Source organism: Pseudophryne corroboree, chromosome 1 (genome assembly GCF_028390025.1).
Source record: "Pseudophryne corroboree isolate aPseCor3 chromosome 1, aPseCor3.hap2, whole genome shotgun sequence".
NCBI lineage: Eukaryota > Metazoa > Chordata > Amphibia > Anura > Myobatrachidae > Pseudophryne > Pseudophryne corroboree.
Genome location: NC_086444.1, coordinates 476,671,624 through 476,694,603, shown reverse-complemented (window position 1 = coordinate 476,694,603; position 22,980 = coordinate 476,671,624). Strand labels below are relative to the sequence as shown.

The following is a 22,980-nucleotide window of genomic DNA, read 5'->3' as shown; positions in this document are numbered from 1 at the left end:
GATATTCCAAACAGGTAATGAACAGGAAACTCAGGCCAGCCCCTTTGGACGTCCCCAGGGCTGAGCCTGTTCAGCATATACAAAGAAACTAGTGACTCATCATGAATGAGAGAGAGTCCCCTCCCCCAGAAACTAGTTAACACATTTTGCTGGTCACACAGGAAGGTAGTTCCTGTTTTGGTCTCGGAGTTGCTGTAAGGTCTCAGAGGAAGATGGAGTCACAGCATTACATTACAGAGAGAGAGAGTGATATGGAAAGACGAATTTATATAACTTAAGGATAATGGTATTGTATCGCTGGCATGTAACTGTATGTAATTGTATGTTTTAACTGCTTACTGTGTGAGTGTAACCATGTAACTATAGGTATACTGTACTTTGTAATATATATTGAATCCATATCCTTTTTAATAACAAATATATACATCAATGAGCTTTGGAACTCAGATAATGTGTGGGTATATTGTTTTCTCTTATGGGATACAGTGTTTTGCAATGTACAGCGCACTTTTATCGTATATGGTAATAAGATGCGCCTGGCGTCTGCAATATATATTAGAGCGGGCATTTTAAATATTTGTGAGAAATCAATTTGGCATTCTTACTCCTCAAATATCATGCCTTTGTCAGGATTTTATTGTAATTCATGAGTTCAACATTACAGGATTGACAGGGCCCCTTAAAACATGGCTGCATGTAACAGCTCTCAGAGCTCCAGACTATTTTACATATAGTAGGTGATAGTGCAGTTTTAATGTAGTTTAATTGAATTTTCAGACATACATTTGCTTGCCTCCAAGTTAAAAACATTTACATAAATATACGATATTTCTCATTTTTAGATAATAGTTCCCAGCACCAATAACCGTTGATTTGCAGTGTATGCTGATGCTTGAACCGCTTCAGTAGCTGGGCATTGGAAACAAGAACACTTGGTGCAGGGAAACAACAGAAGGAGTGATGATGTTGGATCTGTTTTATTTGTGACTCAACTGGACGATTTCTGTGCTGTTAGATGCTTGCCAAAAACAAATTTGTCATAGAATTTCATATATTTCATGGAATATTGAATAACAATTCTATTTTTAACAAATGTTTTTTTTTTATTTTTAATGGCTTAATACTCGGAAAGTCTCATGTGACTCATACCTGGTACTGCCATACGTTGGCATCCTCAACAGATCACTTGCTTATGTCCCAGTTTTCCCACTGATTTGGCTTTGGAAACACGTTCTGGGTCTACTACTATATATTTCTTTAATGTCTGCATTCTATAACACTTTACTACTACTTTACATGAGATATTGTCAATTTGATGTAACTTGTCAATTAAATATATTTTAGCAGTAGTTTGCTGATTGCTGACACTACCTTTTCTCTCTATATACAGTATGTACCCTTGTTATGACTTCTGTCTACTGTATTTACTGTCTATTTGCTAAGCCTTGGAGAGAGATAAAGTGGATGGAGATTAGGTACAAGCCAACAAGCTCCTGTAATTTTTCAAACACAGCCTGTGAAATGGCAGTTAGGAGCTGATTGGCTGGTACTGTGTCTGCATCCGCTTTATCTCTGTCCATTGCTTAGTAAACAGACACCTTAATTTCAATAGATTTTAGAAAAGAAACATACCACACTCTGCAAGATTCAAGCACCCAGGGGGAGATGTATGAAGCAATAAAAAGAGTGGAGAAGAAGTGAACCAGTGGAATTTGTCCATTTCATTCAATCAGCTTTGAAGTAACCTTTATCAAGTGCATTCTATACAATTATACAGTATATAGCAGCTGATTGGTTGCCATGGGCAACTTCTTCACTGGCTCACTTTTCCACTCTTTTCACTGCTTCATACATGTACCCCCAGCTTCCTTTGCAAATTCTCACAGGCAGACATTTCTTATCACAAGATTTTGTGATTCACACACGTAACTCCAACTGCACCCTTATACAAAACCATCTCGCCCACGAAGTAGTGATATGGAACAGACAGCATCACTCTTGCATGTTAGCTCTGCACTATTTGTCCATCTCTATAGTCTATGTCCATCTGTATGTATTGCATTCTTTATAGAAGTGGTTCCAAAACTCTGTCCTCAAGGAGCACTAACAGTTCATGTTTTCCAGGTCACCTGTGGATTTTTAAAATGTGACAGGTGGTGAAACACAGTGCCGCTACAGGGTGACCTAGAACACGTGGACTGTTAGTGCTTTTGAGGAGCGAGTATGGGAACCACTGCTGTATAGAGAACAATTTTGATTATTTATTACTCCCTTCAAGCCCCATTCGTGTGCATATGGCCCTCCTATGTGAACGAATCTGCATTTCTGTACGCAACCACTGTTCTCAACACACCCACTATACTCCCATAATGCGGACTTTCACTATGTGTCCACTAAGCCACCCCCCTGTCATCACCCAGTACATTCTCAAACATTTTCTGAGACCGTACGTCTCCTGTGCTCTCAATTATAACTCCGACTGTGCGCACACTGGGGCTCATTCAGGTGCAGTTGTTCTTGCTGTAGCTATCTTTTGCCGTACGCAATTGCTATAATATGCTAATATAGGCAGAAGCTAACCTGAGCATAGGAACACCAACCTCTATTGCATCATTTCCATCCGACAGCGTAAAATTGCTGATACATCGGTACTACCATCATCGCAAACCGGGTCATGTCGGAGAGTCTTGAGTGTCTCTGAGGATGCGCAGGCTGAGCTGTTCTGTTTTCCCGGGACGTAGAGAGCTCTCCAGTAACAAGTATCACAACTGCTAATTTATGCATGGCCAAAAAATACCATCTGAATGGCTAAGACATGCCTGTGTTTATCTGACCACTCCCCATTACCACCTCCAAACGCTGTATTCCTGTACTCACTTGCGATTAATCCCTAGGTGTGACTCCATCGCAATTCAATTACTGCACGTGTTCATTTTGGCTCAGCCGCATGCGCAGTAAGAAAACATAAACCAATTTGCGCACAATAGCCGTTTTGCGCCTGCACCTGAATGAGCATCGCTCTCTGGACACATGGGCAGTATGACTTAGATGCTTGCGCAGAAGCACGTCTGAATCAGGTCCTTTATTGTACAAAACGAAGTCGATCTCCTGTGAGCAGCAGTAAGATATAGGGCCTAATTCTGAGTAAGGAGCAAAGCAAGAAAGAACAAGTTTCTGTGCACCTTGGTGAATCCATGTAGCAGTGAAGGTGGGGTGTCCAGAGAGATGAGGATTTGGGAGGGACATGTCCAAACTCATATCTATATGCAGTGTAAAAATAAAGCTGTCCAGCATTTGTGGGCTACGTGCAAAAGCAGCTAGTATTTACCCTGCTTGCAAAATGAATACATGTATGTGCCTCACCTGCAGTGTAACATGGTTTGTCCAGGTGCACTATTACTTGCTCTTTTTGCTTTGCTCCCAGCTCAGAATCCGCCCGACTGTGTTACAGAAAGGAATACAGGCCAAAGGCACATCTGCAGGCTGTCCTCATCTTTGACTGAAATGTTATCTGAGAGAACCATCACCACGCCATCCCACATTTAGTAATACCATGGAAATGCTCCATCCCTTTTCTCTTTTAACTACACAGATTGTTTCCATTATATTTAACCATGGTATTGTGCGCTATAAATACAAAATCTTTTATTATTGTCTCTGGTTTTACTTGTAATGGCAGGAAATGTAGATTTGATTATATTTGCACAAAGGGGCAGAAATGTCATCATACAATTTGCAAGGAATGAAGACAAATGGGCAATTTATTTATATGTAACTAAAATAGTGATTCCAGTTTTGTTTTTTTGTCATTAACATGCAGAGATCATCACATTTGAGCTTAATTTAGTAACCCAGCAGACACTGTAGTAATATAAGCCGCACTTGCTGCATTACTGGAGGAGATATGGTGGTATGCCTGACACTGCAGTATGTGTGCTCTAAAACTGAGAGACATGCCAAATAATCAGGCTGTAGAGAGCCTGGTTGGGGCGAGGCCTAATCACAGAAGGCGTGGTCATGCAACCTTAGAAAAAATAGTACTGTAAGTGCCTCCATGGCCACACTGCAGCCCAGCACACAGCAGCGTGTGCTAGGCTGAGAAGAGCTGCTGCTGCCAGGTAAAGGGGAGGGGGGACCTGGACCCCCACTGGGCCCGTCCATCAGACCTGGGCCTGGGTATTTAGTGTCCCCCTCCCCTCTCTGTGCCACTGCCGATAATCATTAGATCAATATCAGCTAAACATACGGAGCTGATCACACGTGTCCATCTACGTGTGTGAGTCATGATAAGACTCTGTATGGAGAGTTTCACATTTATGTAATTTAAAAAGTGACCCAAATCTCTGGTCTTAACACTATAGGCCTGATTCTGACTTGCACATAATGCAGTCACAATTCTAAGATGCTTCCAGTGATCAGGATCTCTTTTATGCAGCCAACCACCTGTATTCTGAGTCAGAGGCATCTATTCGACAACACTGCACCCAGCTCTGGCTGCTATATCACTGGCAACGGCACTTACACCTAGTCCTAGACCATATTGGGTGCTGACAACTCTGCATACTCTCAACTCAGAATATGTCGCAACTCCATACACTCACAGGGCGCTTCTCCTGTACGCCATCAAGTACTGCCCATTCAGCCATTGGTGAGAAGCAACTAGGACTTGTAATTGCTCATAGATGCTCTAAGTTGTACATTTCGGCCATACTACAAGCACACAATCAGGCCCTATATACTGTATTTATGGTTCCTGTTCTGGTCTAACTGTTCTTTGCTTTGTTTTCACTAACTATGAACTACAGCAGATAGCTGTAACAGAGGTATAAGCAATGTTTTGCACAGCAGTTAGATCCCTCTACATAGTCTACACTCAAACCAAGTGACAAAACAATATCAATTTATAGAAAATGTAGCACAAGGTTTTGCACTCTGGTAAATCCTTGGAGGGCTAAACTATACATGTGATATAGAGGTTTGATTAAAATACCACAAAATTCAGTCTTCTGTGTTGCAATTCCATTTACTTCAATAACATGAAGCTGTATACTCTATTCAGTGGATTACAGTATTTATGTTTTCACTGTAGAATGGATTACGCGAAAAAATAAATACATGAAATGCTTTAAAAAGAATAATCATACATGTCCTCATACATCTTTGCTGCAGTCACGCCAAACAGTCTTTCTTGGCATTCCAGGCCATGATAGAATCTTCTAGCATCAGGCGTCTTTTTTTCCCTTCTTTTTTTGGCTGAAAATGCTACTTATTCGCACCACAATGTGACTAGGACGCATGAGGAGACTGTGCTGATTAATTCAATATGATACTTGTACTGTACAGTATGCCTGTGTGTGATTGAGTCTCGGGGCGGTATCCTAGTAGCAACGGTATTTTCCTGCTGCTAATAGGATCGCCAGGGACTAGCCTATTAGCCCAATGCCAGCGTCGTTTTCTCCTGATGCCGGCACTTATAGGGGATTATGCTTCAGGTGCCTCAGACTTATCCCCGATCCCATGTGTTATCACACGATTGCTGGGCCAATTTTGGACGATAAAAACGGCCTTTAATTGGATACCGTGATAATGATCATCGGTTATTAATCGCGATATCGCTGAAAGGGCAAATAGGATACCGCTCTCTGAATCTGTATACAAATTGCTACAATATAACAGCCGCAGCTTTTTTCAAGTACAAGTTCTGTTCTGCTCCTTATACAGACTCAGTCACACACATATATACTGTTCAAATGTCATATATAAAATTAATCAGCACAGTTTCCTCATGCATCCTAGTCACATTGAGCTGCGAATAAGATGCATGTTTGGCAAAAAAAGACACCAGAAGTCAGCATGGGACATGGCGGCTGACACACGCCAGGCATCTTGTGCTGCATGTTATATTGAGGCTGGAAGTATGAGGACACATCTGTATTAAAAACAAGAAATGAATTTGATGAATCCCATGTATTCCCTAAGTGTTTTTCTCTGCACTCATTTTAGAATACAGGACTAAGGAGAAATCTATAATGTCTATAAGTATAATAATGAATGTGATTGTTTCATTAAACAGCTGTCGCAAGACGAGGCCAGAGAACAGCAAGATTTCAAAGCATTTCTTCGATGGCATCGTCTTAGTGATGAACTCAGGAATTCTCAGGAAGATCTGCAGATACTTAGGTACATATATTATCTTTTTTTTAGCACCTTTAGCATTGTTGGTAACATCACTTAGATTGCATCACCAATCTCTGAGATGTACTGTGTCAACTTCTAATGTCTATTGCGATACATTAGACTGATTTTCCCACAGTGGTTTCCTCATACACTGCGGCTTCAGTCGTACCATACAGCCCCTCTAACTGTGCCAGATCCTGGGTGACTCCGCCATGACAAGTGTCTTTATTTCTAAAAATGTGCCTCATAGTGGCATAATCAAACAACTGGAAGCATCAAAACTACTCTGCTAGATTACACAGATCAGTTTAATGTGCAACATTTCTACATCTGTGTGCGAATGAGTCTGAATCTGTATACAATGCGTCCACCATGTCTTTTTCCCATGTCAAGTTCCAATGTGCTTCCTCTGTGATATCCTATGCGGATAAAGTCACAGGCCAGTGTGTCTATTATGCTTTAAGTCTGGGCTTGACATTTTTTTTCTAAAATCTACGGGCCAGGATGAAAGTGTAGGGGTCAGACCACTGTCCCAAAAAAACAGTAACAACCCCCCCAGCCCCTTCACGACACTATAACCCCACCACCACCCCACCCCCCATATTGCTGTGCAGCTGCCTCCTGGGCAAACACCTCCTCCCTCTTCTTCTCCCTCCCCTACACACACACACACACACACACACACACACACACACACACACACACACACACACACATACATTACTGAGCAGTTAACCACCAGAGCTGCCCCAGATCCAGATAAACACTGAAAAAAGCCAGATCCACATAAACTCTTCAGATAAGCCAGATCCACTTTTACACTGAGAAAAGGCAGATCCACATCAAATACATTGAAAAGTCAGAATCCACTGAAAAATACAGGTCCAAATTAAAAACAGCATTGACAGAGGTGGTACAGTACTGCTACTCACTGTGGAGTGAGTACTTCTTATGAAGGTCCCTCACCGTGCAGGCTGCAGTAGGAGGGCAGCAGGAGCCACTCTGAATGATAGAAGCAGCCCATTCACAGGGAGATGCAGGGGAGTGCGGCTACCAGACGGGCAGGCTGTGGAAGAGCTTCCAGTTGGGTGCTTAGCAGCAGGAACACGGGGCAGCAGTGGCCACAATCCTTAACCAGGCAGACGGGTATAGGCGGGATGTGGGTGGCCAAACGCAGGACAGCTTCCATTATAAATGTGGTGTCTGCTCACGAACCAATCGGTGTTAGTGGTCTGGCAGCCACTCAGGAGCCACCGCACCTGATTGGCTGCCAGTCTGCGAGCTTTGATTGGCTGGTGGTTTTCGTGACGTCACACACAGCCGTTACGGAAAAAAATGTCCGCCGACCCTCTGACCTGCCAGTGGTCAACTCTAGTTCCTATGCGTCTGCAATTAATTATTTAATCGGGAGGCGGCCCTCAGCATGTGCAGAGATGAACACAGATCTGGCTGCGTATGCAGCGATCTGCGTTCATCTCTAAATTACCCCCTAACGGCAGTGTCCTATTAGCCCCAATGCCATTTCGGTGGCTGAAAACGACCGATATTGCGATTAATGACCGATGATCATCATGGTATCCTATTAGAGGCCGTTTTCAGTGGGCGAAATTAACCCGCAATTGCACGAAAACACACGAGATTAGGGATAAATCCCCGATCCCATGTACTGTATCGGAGATTATGCTTTGGATGCCTGAAGCATCAGTGCCGGCATCAGGGCTAATAGGATAGCCCCCAACGATCTTATTAGCAGCGGTAAAGTACTGCTGCTAATAGGACACCGCCCTAAATGTATGAGGACACATCTGTATGAACCAAGGAACAAATGATTAACAATTTAAAGATTTTATAGAGAATTGACAACAAATGTTCCATCTTTTTCATAAACACAAGTGATTTGAAATTGTATCTATCCGATCACATTTGTGAACTAAACTTAATATGTTGAGTATCCAGCTAAAAAAATATACATTTAAAACAGGGAAGTCCCATTGGTTTAGTGATAACCCTGTTGAAGCTTCTAAGCGTTATCTTTCACAAAATGCTTAAGATCAAGGGGGGTAATTCCAAGTTGATCGCAGCAGGATTTTTGATAGCAATTGGGCAAAACCATGTGCACTGCAGGGGAGGCAGATATAACATGTGCAGAGAGAGTTAGATTTGGGTGGGTTATTTTATTTCTGTGCAGGGTAAATACTGGCTGCTTTATTTTTACACTGCAAATTAGATTGCAGATTGAACACACCCCACCCAAATCTAACTCTCTCTGCACATGTTATGTCTGCCCCCCCCTGCAGTGCACATGGTTTTGCCCAATTGCTAACAAAAATCCTGCTGCGATCAACTTGGAATTACCCCCAAGATTCCTTGGCGTGTCAATGGGGGTGGGGGAGTTCTGTGAGGGATACTGGAATGGGAGACCCACAAGTCTGGGGAAGTAAGGTGTTAACCGAATAATGATTTTAAACTGGAATTATCATTTGCACAACTTATTTTAGTGTGATATCGGTCGTCCGATTTCTACTACAATTGCTTCTACCTCATAATGAAGTCAGCAATATACCATAAGTTGTACAGTACATTTCATAAATAAAATGTAGTGTTGTTTTTAATATGCCTGACTGCCGTAGCTTGTGCATGTTATTTGAGGCTGAGTCATGCACTGCAAATTATAAAACTGTTTTATAAACATTAATTCTGTTTTTCTTAATTCATTTTGAACACCGCCCTTTGTTTCATGTCTCTTGCTCTTATTGTAAATATTCTGTGATGCTTGCAGTTGTCACATAAAATAAGATAATATGGTCATGGAAATGTTATTTGTTTATTTTTCTTTGGAGTTGTACAGTAACTGCAGAATACTGCATTCCACTAGGTTCAGGGCACCTGTTGTCTTTGTTCTTCACAAACTGGGTACACACAAACGCACACAAGTGATTTGGGAACAATTTGTTTCAAACCACAGTCTTAGGGGTATATGTACTAAAGTGCAGGTTTGTAGAAGTGAAGATGTTGCCCATAGCAACCAATCAGATATTACTTATTTATCTGGTACCGTCTAGAACAGCGTTTTTCAACCCATGTGCCGCGGCACACTAGTGTGCCGCGGCTGGTTGACAAGTGTGCCGCAGAGTCAGAGCCCCCTTCACTAACTGTGGACCTTGACAGCGGACACGCGGGCAGTGCTGGGCTCTTCTGATAGTGCCTGAGCCGTGACCTATAGTGACGCGGCGGCATGGCATCACAGGTCACATGCGCTACATAGCATGGCTGGCAGCATGCCCGCCCACCAGCCAGCCCGTACGACCGTCTGCCATCCAGCCCGCATAACGGCCCCACTCGCCAGCTAACCAGCCAGACAGCCGGGCAGCTAGTCTGCCTGCATGCCTGTCTACCGCTCACAGATCTGCACTGTGAGTTTCACTCCAGCCGATGAGGGACCTGAGCTCCTTTCTCTTCTACCAGCAGGTAGGGACCAATGTATTTTATTCATTTTTATTTTGGGAGCAAATGTGTGTTTTAATACTACGGGGGCTAGTGTGTGTGTGTTTTTTGTTCTTGAGGAGGCAAATGTTTGTTTTTATTGCTGAGGGGGCAAATGTTTGTTTTTTTATTCTGAGGGGGCACATGTTTGTTTTTATTTGTGAGGGGAAAAATGTTTGTTTTTTTATTCTGAGGGGGGCAAATGTTTGTTTTATTACTGTGGGGGCCAAATGTGTGTGGGGGTTTTCTGTGGTGGCAAATGTATTTATTTTATTACTGTGAGTGCCCGTGTGTTTCTTTTATCACCGTGGGGGCCACTATGTGTGTTTTTCCCCGTGGAGGACTGGTGGTGTGCCTCAGCAATTTAAAAATATTGTTCGGTGTGCCGCGAGTTGAAAAAGGTTGAAAATCACTGGTCTAGAAGATAGTAGCTAGAGTCTGAAGTATTTCAGCTTGGCAAGTTTCTATTAAGGGAAGCTTGAAGTAGATAAAGCCAGGCCAACATATAGCTGCACTCAGCATGTAAATGTTAACGATACCTCCAGATTTCGGGACTCAATTCAGGTTAGGAGATATTTCCATAAAAACATTATATAATGCTATGTTTTTTTATGAGAAAACGCCAACCAAAGCCTTGGCGTAATAACTTACCATCACCCCGATATTGGAATGCTGTGAGGCTCCAAACTAATGTGGGAAAATTGCAGTTTATATTGATGTTAAAGCCGGGTGGATGGATACTGCTAATCCAATAAACACTCTAATCCGACAGTGCTATGATCGTATCGGTGTGAAACCATACACACGGAGCAATGCTTTGTTCATTGTGTGCTTTGCCTTTTATCTCTTAAACGGAATCGGGAGGTCAGGAACAAGATTGCGAGTGCAGCATATGCGATGTCATTTCCCCAATCTGACTGTTTGAAACCATTTGGATAGTGTGTACTTAGCATAAATAGTGGAAAACTGCCCATGATCACAAATATTTAGGATTATCAGTCGCCACGGCTTTTCTAAACTATGGCAGAACTTTGTATTTGACAACTAAGACCATTAGCGTTGCAGAATTGTCAGCTGATATTTATTAGTAATAATTGTATACAATGCATTTTTAAATGTGTGAATATTGGTGAAGGATTGCCCTTTGAGAATTTCCAAGTGCTTCTGTTATAATAAAGAAAAAAAACAGCTCCAGATTCTTGGTTCCCAAACAAAAATCCTTCGTTTGAAGTCTTTCTTAGTTGCTTCATTTTGTAACCGCAGACAGAGGGGAACATGAGTACAGAACTGGCAGTCTAAAAGAAATCAATGGGATGTACAAAACAAGATCCCAGGCAGTCTTAGTAAAAGCAGATGCTATCTATCTCTTCTTTTTGGCAAATCTAGGTAAGAGAGGTGCCAGAGACCCAAGATCTCTGGACTTACCTCCCCTGCCCAAACCCCCACCACCCCTCTCCTCCTCACGGTACCCTAAACAAGAGCAAATATTTAGGGAGTGGAGGAAGGAAAGGGAATGCACCACCCAAGCACAGAGATTAATTCCGGAATGCCGCCTTCCCCTTTGTTCTGTTCAGTAACCAGTACCATACCCTGTCACAGACACGCAGGCCAGGAAAACATGCCTGCCGGCCAGTTTCCCTTCTCAGGTTACTGACTGTACCACTCTCAGGATTAGCAAAGAAGAAAATACATATTGTTCTGTAAACCACACCCTGCTCTCTCTCTGGCTCTGTATTCTTCCATGTGACGGTCTGAATTAGCTGACATAATCAGGGAGGCCAACCTGAAATCAAGTGAAAAGCAAATGTGATCTGTTGAACTGAGCAGTGTTTCACCACCTATGCCATTAGTAACATACAGTGATGAATGGGACAGGCCAAACACAGTCAGTGTCATACCGGTGTGAAGTGTGTGTGTGCTGGGAGTTGATAGTTACAGGCACAATAGGAGAAAGCTTATCACCTGCTAGCATACAACAGCTGCAGATTTCCTTTATGTAAGGACTAAAGAATAACAGTCGCATTTCAGAGATACACCACTTATCTAGAGATTGATTTCTTCTTCGTTTTTTTTCTTTTTTTTCCAATGTCTTTGAGAGAATTTGAGAATGTGAATGAAATAGGTGGTATATTATGTTTAACCCTTTATGACCCTTAAATGCCAGTGTCAAACCAACACGTACTTTTTTTCATGACCTCTCCCGCACTGTGCCTATCACCTCCTCCTTCTGTCTTAGTGTTTTATTGTTCTGTCATGATAACTGGTAGTTTTCACAAGAAATTATTGGGGGATTTCTCCCAGAAAATCCTGGGAGTGGTTGACGACAGGAAGTCTGCCAATAATAAATTCTGCAGTGCCTGAGGCTCAAGCTGTTTGTGAGACTTGTGTTTTACAGCTCTTGATTTTCCTGATAATGCTGTGAAGAAACACAACCTCACGTGAGACAAAGCCGACATAGCTGTGGCATTTAAAGAAAAACAATACTGCATTGACGGCGGTATTACTTTTCAGATGTTTGCTATAAAAATAGAACCCAGAGAGATATATTTACAGCTGCCAGTTTATTTCAAAAAGGAACATCTAAGGTCATTATGATGTGTATGTTATAAAATGTTGTACTTGTTTTACCATAAACCGAGACTTCTAGAATGAAAGATATCACCCACAGTGTCTGCCAAGAGCTTGCTGTCCCCAGGATTAGCATTCTATAAATGTGAATTGGAGCTGCCGCTTTTCCTGCATCTCCATGAACATTGCTGTTAAATCATGAAACAAAATAGCACCAAACATTTACTAAATAGTTTCGGTAAAAGGAATTCTTTGGTTTTATTCCATGACAAATGCTTCTCTCATTTATGTACTTTAAGTAATTTTGGTTGTTAGATTTATTAAATTGTGTAAAAGGTTATAATCATTTGTTATGATCGATGTAATAGGCAAAGAGCAACTAGCCCTATTCACTTGCCCAAACAAATCATTTTGTGGTGGAACAGGCTTTTCTGCAGAGATGGAAGCTTGAGCAATACATTTTCGAGGTTCACTTTAGGTGTGTCAATCTACAGCATATTTGTTAAATTGACATATAAGGGATTTATAGTCCATAAATAGTGCTGAGAAATCAATGGTAATTTCATTGTGCTCTGTTGGAGGACTTTCATTTCAACCAGAGTCAAATGATAAGGAGAACATTTTGAGCAAGACACTTAATGACAATTCACACCGGAGATATTTTGTAGTCAGTTGAAGCAATTATTGTGCACAGTTTTGAAAACTACTCAAATTGGCTCCATTATTCATTAAAACAACACATTGCAAAGGCACAAGTATATTGGGGCTGATTCTGAGTCTAGACCAGAGGTTCTCAAACGCGTTCCTCAAGGCACCCCCACGGTCCATGTTTTAAGTTTATCCATGCTTGGGCAAAGGTGATATAATTAGCATCTCAGTCAACTTGATTTAACCATCTGAGCTGAGCCATGGATATACCTAAAATCTAGACCGTTGGGGTGCCTTGAGGACCGCGTTTGAGAACCTCTCGTCTAGATCAAAGCAAACAGAGCAAGCAACTTTACACCATGGCAAAACCATGTCGCAGTGCTGGTGGAGTAGAGTGAAAATGTGAAATTAAAATGTGCAGAGAGATTTAGTTGTGGGAGGGGCGTTTCCAAACTGAAATCTTGCGACTGGGCTGACTAGGCCAGGATCTCAGCCGATGGTATATAACAACCAGACCTAGACAGATATAAAAATCTAAATGCATTGAAAAGGACCAAAGGCAAAAGTAAGCATATATTATGAGGCCCAGAAGCCCACAGGTAACAAAGGTATTGGTTTAAGCAGGGATCTCCTGGCCCAGAGCAGACTGAGACTATTGCCATCTTGGCCATATTTTATCATACTTTAGTAGACACTTTCTGCTAACATACTTAAAACATTCATAACCACCATTAGAGGTATCCAAGGCTATCCATCAACTGGCTTTGCAACCTTTGCCATCGTACATAAATTATTAACAATTGGAACACTAATAGTAAATGCAATCTAGAAGCATAGTAAAAATATATTGATCTGTAAGGCAGTAGACAAAAATACTTTACTAATAAAACATAGAGAAGAGTATAAGAAAATACTCAAAGGCTGCCATGTCAGCCCAGTTTGTGAGGGTGAGCCAAGATGGAGCATCCCTGGAGAACCCGAAGAACTGTGTACTCCTATTTGCAGCCACACAGAGGCTAGTTGGAAAGAGAACAGCATAATAAAGTCCAAAATTGCAATTGAATTTGAACAAACTGAGCTCTGAATTTTTGGAAAGTAGCCAAAAAGTCAGGAAATATAGAGAGTCATTCCGAGTTGATCGCTCGCTAGCTACTTTTTGCAGCCGTGCAAACACATAGTGGCCACCCACTGGGGAGTGTATTTTAGCTTTGCAAGTGTGCGAACCCTTGTTCAGCCGAGCACTACAAAAATAGTTTTTGCAGTTTCTGAGTAGGCCTAATATTACTCACTTCAGCCTGTCTGGTTCCGGAATTGACGTCAGACACCCGCCCTGCAAACGCTTGGACACGCCTGCGTTTTTTCCAACCATTCCCTGAAAACGGTCAGTTGACACCCACGAATACAAACACACCAATAACAGCGCTGATTTAAAACATAAGTGTGCTTTTTATTTTACACAATTAAAAACAATAATAAAAATCACATTTAGATAACTATATCCTGAATACCGGTTAAACCTGCAAAGCATAACATAATTAGCACAATTGGCATAGTGCAATTCTGAACCCTTTATGCTGATGTTTTGTCCATGAATTAATTCAAGCAGATCTGATATGTATAAGCTCTTTCTAACGTGGCAGTCTCTTGCAAAGTAGTGATTAATTAATAGTAAAGCTGATCAATTAGTAGCAGCAGGTGAGGCAATGATTGGCAGTTCCCACTGTGACAAGCTTATCAGTTAGTTGCAGAGAGTATTCAAAGCAATATTAGTAGGTTAGTGCATGCTGTAATTTGGACCGTCAGGCTTATAGAAAGAGTCCATGTTAGTGATAAATACAACCTGCTTCAAGGATCCAGAATTGACCCTTTATGGACCAATAATTGGTATCTCCCGACTCCTGGTGCTTTTAGTAACCGTTTTCGTGGGTCTTATCCGGAGTATCCCAAAAAATGGTCCAGGCATGAGCAGGTGAAGAAAAACTTGAACATCCGGTACCGGACAACTGGTGAAGACTCTTACGCGTTTCTCCACCTATCACTTATTCAGCGGCTTCCTCTGAGGAAATAATTTTAAAACACAGTCCTCTAATAATTTTGTTGGGAGACCAGCAAGACGTACATTGTTGCATCAAAGATGGCCCTCAACGTCTGTGAGTCTCAAACTACACAACGCCATTTGCAGCTCAAGAGCCAAGATCTTTCCTTTCAGATAGGCAATAGAATCCTCCAAGGTAGAAATTTGGGTCTTACCAACTCTCTTGGAGTTTCTGCTTATCCTTGTGTATTATAGTAATATCCATCTGAACTTCTGAGATTTTATCTGTCACTCTCCTTTCAGATGAGGTAATATCCTCCAGTAGCTGTTGGTATTAATTTCAGCTGGAGTAGACGTGATGTCAAGTGGAGAAGGCAAATTTTGTTGAGGGGTGTTAACAGGACAGTTGAACCTAGAGTAGTTTAAGAAAATCTCCCCAGCTTACCATAGCTAAGGAAGAAATATCAAGATGTCTGTGTACAGTGACAGAAACTAGAGCCACTAGCGCCCCACAGTGGTTGGGGACAACCAACAGTTGAGCAAGTTAAAAACTATTTTGTAAGTACAATCAGGATACACTGTATGCAGACAAACAGTGGCAGTTGCTCTATCATTCCTGGAGATAATTATATATCAGGTGCTAGAAAGGGGGAGGTGTCACAGACAAACAGCAGACAGAGAGGGGGGGTGCTTCCCCCCCCCCTCCCTGGTATCCCCCATAGCACACTAAAAAATTACCTGTAACTATACCTGAACCTATCTGGTAATAGAATTTCAGAGAATTGGTCACACGTGTTTGCAAAGATATGTTTAGCTGCTTAGCCGCGCCAAGGCCTCTTTGATATCAGCAGTCCTAACACTACATAATAGCAGTGCCCACATAGGGCCATGTGATTTGTCTACAGTAAGGGCTCATGATAAAGGCTTATACTAAAAACACATCCAGACAGAGAGCTAACTTACCTGGGAGCCAGGGGGTAAAAAAGCACCCCCCCCCCTCTCTGTCTGAGAATACACAGTATGCAAAGAGGATAGAGTAGTAAGTGAAAGCCGTACCTAAGTGCAAACTGTGTAAATATATACTGTATGGTAGATAGGCCGTCAATATCTTATAGAGTATAGATGTAGCCACGGTCATCTATTCTGTGGCATCGCACATATGCCGCAGGTGCGACTTAGTACATCGCCCATGTATTCCTGAGGGCGCACGTTCTTAGATACACGCACGAGTACTAGTCGTGGGCACACTTGCCGCTCCTGGATTGCCGCGGTTACACCAAGCTACAGGCTGGGTGAGCATGGCTACATTTGTTCCGCAGTACAAACTCCACAAGATGAGCATTTTAAACAGCACATGAGTGGTAGGCAGTTCAAAATCGCAGGTTATACTAAAATGCAGTTTCAAAGGGTAAAATTAGGCAAAACAATGTCCAATATAATATACAGAAGATTGGAGACTAAGAGATGTAAATTTTGTATTCTGGACCCTGTTATATCACAGAGTGAAACAATGGCATAGAGACAATATTTGTAATCCCACAGTTGGCAGTGTGAGGCAGGAGAATCAGGGCAGTACCATTCATGTATGTGCCAGTAAGGTAAGGATGTCTTAGGGACAATGATTGCATTCCCTCAGTTAGTAGGATGTGACAGAAGAGCCAGGGTAGTGCCCCTCGTGTGTTCCCCAGTAAGGCAAAGGTGGCATAGAGACAATGCTTGCAACTTCGCAGGTGATGAGTAGAGATAGGAAAACCAGCATAATGCAGTCCACAAGGAGACTAAGATAGTATATAAATAGTATTTGTGGTCTCACATATGGCAGGGAGAGGTAGGAGATTCAGAGCAGCCTATCCAGTGCAGCACACAGTGAGCCAAGCATGGCACCCAGTCTGGTGCAGACGGGAGGAAGCCTACAGGGGAACTCACCCCAAGGATACCAACAGGATCCCAGACCCAATTGAGGAAGTCCCTTTCCGAAAACAGATGCAGGACAGGTCACCTCCAGCAGATCGAGCATCCCAATGGTAAACTGATCCCAGCTGCCGGAGAGTGACTATGGGTAGGAGTGGCTCCACCTGCTGTCGAAAATAGTTCAGAAAATGCGGCACTACAAGCAGAGACATTTCTCACCACATGGTCTATGCAGTCCAGGGTAGTTAAAGACCTGAGTGAGAGGTATCAGGGCCAGGATCAAGCTGAGCAGGATAAGTAAATTCCTACAGCATGCCCATCTAAGCCACACACCACACCACCGCTTTTCTCTCTAGATATTTTTTCATCAACAAAAATAGCATTCACCTCACAAGAAACCCTAAGTAGCCCTGGGTTACTAAGGGTAGCACAGCTGCTTTTCATCCAACTTATAATTCGGAAACATTTGTGGTACAGAGACAAGAAATGGGCAGGCCCTATAGCATGATTGTAATGAGGCCCATGGAGTCTCTGGGAAAGAAACTCTCCACTTGCTCCATTACAATGCATGTCCTAAGACAGGAACGACAGAATTCCCTTTCCCCTCTGTGCAATTTTTAATTTTAGTGGCCTAGAATGCCGGCTCATGCATACAGGTTTTTGGGTCTTCAGATGCCTTGTGGATTTACTGGTCATTAAGTTCCCAGCTAATCACAGTCAGTGCGATATTCTCCTCCCAGATAACAGAGGGCAGCAGGGCAAGTTGGGTATCTGCTAATGGATGAGAACATTGGGACAAGGCTACACAGTTATGTTAATGTGTCACATGTGACTGCGTGGCTCTACTGTATATCATCAGACACATTCTTCAAGCTTTAATTATTCACAATTTACCCAACATGTCTGTTATGTGCCGTAACCAACAGAATCACATGGCAGTGTTAAACTGGAAACAAATCTCTTAAATGTTGAAAGAGAAATAAAATACGTAATAACATAGATTCAAGAAAAAACAGATAATCTGATACTAAACCTACTGTATCTGTGCTTAATACATCTCACCTTCCTAAATCTTTCTGTAAAAGTTTCTATAAGACATTTCTTTTCTAATCTATTGCCCCTTATCAGCTTCAGGGAGTAGGGATGAAAAGAGCCATTCATTCCGGCAGTCTTTGTATTGTGAGCTTTTAAATCAATACTTGGAAATGTAATGGAAAACCTGTTCTCTGCGCTTTTAGTCATTGTCATGATTTGGGATTCATCCAACCTAAAAATCTAAAACTTGTCTCGTGCTATAAAGTTACGTTTTAAAACATACAGGTTTATTTTCTCTTTCCTTTTGTGAAAATTACATTTCAGGGAAAATGTAAGTGTGGCTGTAGCCTTGGTTGTAATTGCCACTATTTCTGTACATTAAGTTCTTTGTGGTCACATTAATAAATCTGTTCATTATGTAAAATTAGTTTAAAAAAAATACAGTATATTGGTTTGCCCAGGATGATAATGTTAATAATCTCCAGCAACTTATTTTATTATAATTGATGAACACAAGAAATAAACTGTAGCTTGAATGCTTATAGTGGACAGATTAAAATGGAAGTATAGGGGGGTCACACACATCAGCGCAATTGCATTCTGATGTGTCTCAAGTTGTCAGGAACCCATACAGGGCCGTCTTTTCAGATGGGCTCAATGGGCTCTTGCCCAAGGGCCCCAGGAGTATAAGGGCCCTAGACTGATAGCTGATGGTCCCCTCTTTCCAGGGGCACCAGATTTTTGAAAATCGGCCATGGGGAACCAGAGATATCTGACTTCAAAGTTGTGGTCCCCATCCCAGCTTGGTAATTGATCTCCCCAGCCAGATATCTTGGGTTCTGTCTGATGTGGAGTTTTTCGGAGGGTATACTCCAAAAGCTGGGAGTCTCCCCTTTCAGTGTACACTGGCAGCTTGTCTCTACTATGCCCAGAACCAGAGATATCAGTCTTCCAGCAGCCGGACCCTGCTCCAGCTCCACTCGTCTGGTATGCAGTTTAAAATATTTGTCTATGGATGGCTCTGGCTCCTGAACTCTGATCCCCAGGACCCCAGTATTTCCTGAAAGGTGTCCCCAGTACCTCCTGAAGGTGTCTCCAGTACCTCCTGAAAGGTGGGACTCTCTAGTTTATCCCATTGAGAGCTAAGGAATCTATTTCCAGGAATTGCAGTCAAGCAAACTGCCCTCCCACCAGAAAATTATGAATATTAAGCCCACTCAACTATCCACCCCTCCCCGGCGTATTAAACACCCCGTACCACCCTAGAATTCATGTACCAGGGCTTCTTCATTCAGCCCAATGCCCCTTCTACAGTTTAGCCCCATATGTGCAGTAAAGGAGTAATTAGCAGAAATTCCAGGTCCTACATGCTGAGCGGAAGATAGAACACCCCCCACGTCAAAGCTGCCGCTGATAGAACCCTACCCCCCCCCCCCCACCGCTGGAGGATGGGTAGGGGGCCCAGTGCACTGCTCTGCCCAGGGGCCTGCACTGCTTTTAAAATGGCCCTGCCCCCATATTTAGGATAAAACAGTTCTGCTCAAGAGCTCATCGCTCTGCCATTATGAGTATGTGATGAGGCGGACATATACTGTGAAACTCGGTCTCTCATTTCTGTATATATGAGCAGATGATAGACAATAAGGAATATTTTATTACAATAAAGAATAACATATTACAAGTCTAGGACAAGAAGGAAAGTGGGCCAGGCATTGTTTCATTCTGGTTCTATTTCATGATCAAGCACCTCTCTCAGAAATCTAGACTAAGATGAGAGGACCTTAGTGGTCAAGAAGATCATATCCAGATGTATACAGAGGGTTGAGGAAATCAGCATCAGACAACAGAGTAACAATAAATTAATGTTGTACCAGTGGTAAAGCTAAATGCACAGATAGTTTAAATATAAAAGCCCTAGGAAAATCATACTCTTTATGAGGTTCACACATCTGAAATTCAACAACGTTAAATGATTACAACCTCTCAATTCCATAGTAATTGTTTTTAATAATATTCAACCCATAAGCATTTGCAGGATTTTCTTGTAGAGCAATACCCAAATAATCAAGAACCCAAGCTCTTGAGAGAGTTCCCATGAAAAGACAGGGTGCGAAAAATTTTGATACATTGCCGTAGACTTGTCCACATTGACCACCAAGCCAGAAATATCTCCATATTGCTGAATTTTATTCAAGATTAAAGACAAAGATGTCTCTGGAAAAGATATTTAGAGAAGTAAATCATAAACTGAAGCTGTGATCTTAATCTCCAAAAATAATCAGCTGCACTCAAATGAATGTAGTGGTAAGCTTAGGATGCAAAGTACCAATGCTTGTAAATAAAACCATATAACAATTTATTGTTCTTGAAAAAATAATAAACACAAATAATGCAATATATAAATCATCTAAAATATTAATTTGTAGCAACTGATATGTAGTTTTAGCAATTGCTACAAGGGTCTATCCATGATAGACCCTTGTGTATCCAAACTCAGTAGGGTATTTCTTCCCAATAATCATTCTTTATATTTAGGGGTTATCCAATTAGCCTTAAAAATGCGATCCGCGATCGCGGCTAAAGTTACCACACCTATCTCCCGAAACATCATCTTTTCACAGACAGTGCGCTCCTGTTTTTCATGCCTATCCTATTCTAAAATGTCAATAACGGATTTTGCGCAATAATTTTAGCTGGCAAAACCAGAGATAAGTATAGGAGAAAATGGGGAAATCTGCCTGTACCACCAAAAAAGCCACACTAATATATGAAAACATTATAAAAGTCTATTAGTGGCCATAATAAAAGTATTTGGTGTAATTAATGTGAGACAAATAGCTGTGTTATGCATTTTTTTTAATAGTTCTTTCCAGCAAATTAAGTGCTTTCATTAAATTTGGGGTACATAAAAATGGGTATAAGTATATATATGGGTCATTTTAGGGGACTTTAAAAAAAATACATAGTTACATAGTGAAGTTGAAAAAAGACAAGTTATCCCTCGAGTTCAACCTTTGTTTTGATCCTATACTGGTATGAATGTAACTAAGATATACTGTACTTGTAGTAACTCAATACAGTCTTTTTAAATGTTATATCCCTGGATATCTTTATAAGTTAGAAATTTATCCAACCCATTTTTAAACTCGTTATCGTGGCTAATTGAATACCGCCCTTATTATTTATAGATTTGTCCTCATACATCTAGCCTCAATATATACAGCGCGAAATGCCTGGCGTGAGTGAGCCGCCATGTCCAGTGCAAATCTGCTAATGTTGACTGTCTTTTTGTGCCAAAAATGCATCTTAGTCGCAACACTTGTATATTGGGGGTGATTCCGAGTTGTTCGCTCGCTAGCTGCTTTTAGCAGCATTGCACACGCTAAGCCGCCGCCCTCTGGGAGTGTATCTTAGCTTAGCAGAATTGCGAATGAAAGATTAGCAGAATTGCGAATAGAAATTTCTTAGCAGTTTCTGAGTAGCTCCACACTTACTCAACCATTGCGACCAGCTCAGTCCTTTTCGTTCCTGGTTTGACGTCACAAACACACCCAGCGTTTCCCCAACCACTCCCCTGTTTCTCCAGCCACTCCTGCGTTTTGCAACTCGAACGCCTGCGTTTTTCCGCACACTCCCATAAAACGGCCAGTTTCCGCCCAGAAACACCCACTTCCTGTCAATCACACTATGATCAGCACAGCGATGAAAAAGCTTTGTTATGCCGTGAGTAAAATACCTAACTTTTGTGTAAAATAACTAAGCGCATGCGCTCTGCAAACCTTGCGCATGCGCAGTAAGCGACTAATCGCAGTATAGCGAAAATCGGCAACGAGCAAACAACTCGGAATGACCCCCATTGTGTGTGACTTAGGGGTCTATTTACTAAGCCTTGGATGGAGATAAAGTGGATGGAGATAAAGTACCAGCCAGTCAGCTCCTAAATACCATGTCACAGGCTGGGTTTGAAAAATGACAGTCAGGAGCTGGTTGGTTGGTACTTTATCTCAGTGCACTTTATCTCCGTCTAAGGCTTAGTAAATAGACCCCTTAGTCTGTATGTGGAGCACAACAGAACTTGTATTGGAAAAATGCCGCAGCTGCTACATTGTAGCACCTCGTGTACAGCTTCAGAGATTCAGGGACAGATTTATTAAGCCTGGTGAAGTGATAAAGTGGAAGGTGATAAATGACCAGCCAGTCAGCTCCTAACTGTCATTTTTCAAACACAGCCTGTGACATGGAAGTTAGGAGCTGATTGGCTGGTACTTTATCACCGTGCAATTTTCATTTCACCAGGCTTAATAAATCTGCCCCTCAGACACACACAGATATACAAGTGTCACATATCAAATTTATCAGCACAGTGTCCTAGTCTCATTGCATTGTGACTAAGATGCATTTTTAGTAACAAAGATGAAAAAAAGCCGCCCACTTGAAAATTCTCAGTCCACCTTGCTTGCCAAGAGGGGCTGTTTGGCGTGACTGCAGCCTAACCCCAATCTTCGTCCCCGCAGCATAAAGCTAGGAATCTTTGGTATGCTTAAGTGGTGCCTCAAAAACCTGCTGCCTAAGATGGGATCCGGCCACTGCTCAGAATACCAATGCCGGAATGGATTGAAATGCTGGAGCCAGAATCCCGACTGAGCTCTGCCAGGAGTCCTCAGTTGTAAGTCACAGAGAATGGGGGGGTTGGCTTTAGGCTGCGGGGTTAGGGTTAGGCTGCAGGGAGGTAAGGTTAGGTTTAGCACTATGAAGGGGCGGTTAGGCACTAAGAGGCGGGGATTAGAGTTCGTCACCACCAAGGAGGGTTAGGGTTAGGCTGTTGGGGGTGGGGGTGGTTAGGATCAGGCTGTGGGAAAGGAGGATTAGGGAGATTAGGGGTATAATACTCACCAAATAGGTGTCGGGATCCTGAGCGTTGGCATGCCGCTGTTGGTATTCTCACTGCCGGCATCCCAAGAGCCGGGATCCTGATACTATTCCACCTAAGATAGCCATAGCCGTGGCTTGTGTCGTTATCTGTCCACCCATCGACTGCAGAAACTTGTTGCATATTTTACCTGTATAAAGCATAAACCAACCCAGGTACTGATAATAAGCAGGTGCAGCATATCAGTATAATG

The 22,980-nt window shown here is 42.2% G+C and overlaps 1 protein-coding gene across 6 annotated transcripts in view; it reads left to right on the top strand.

Moving 5' to 3' along the window:
• Positions 1 to 22,980, top strand: part of AOPEP (aminopeptidase O (putative)) — a 1,013,974-nt gene that overhangs the window by 524,776 nt on the left and 466,218 nt on the right. For all 6 annotated transcript variants that reach the window (XM_063913752.1, XM_063913753.1, XM_063913756.1 and 3 more), the window contains one exon: positions 6,074 to 6,180. In XM_063913752.1, coding sequence (XP_063769822.1) covers positions 6,074 to 6,180 — 107 coding nt within the window. The remainder of the gene's footprint in view (positions 1 to 6,073; positions 6,181 to 22,980) is intronic.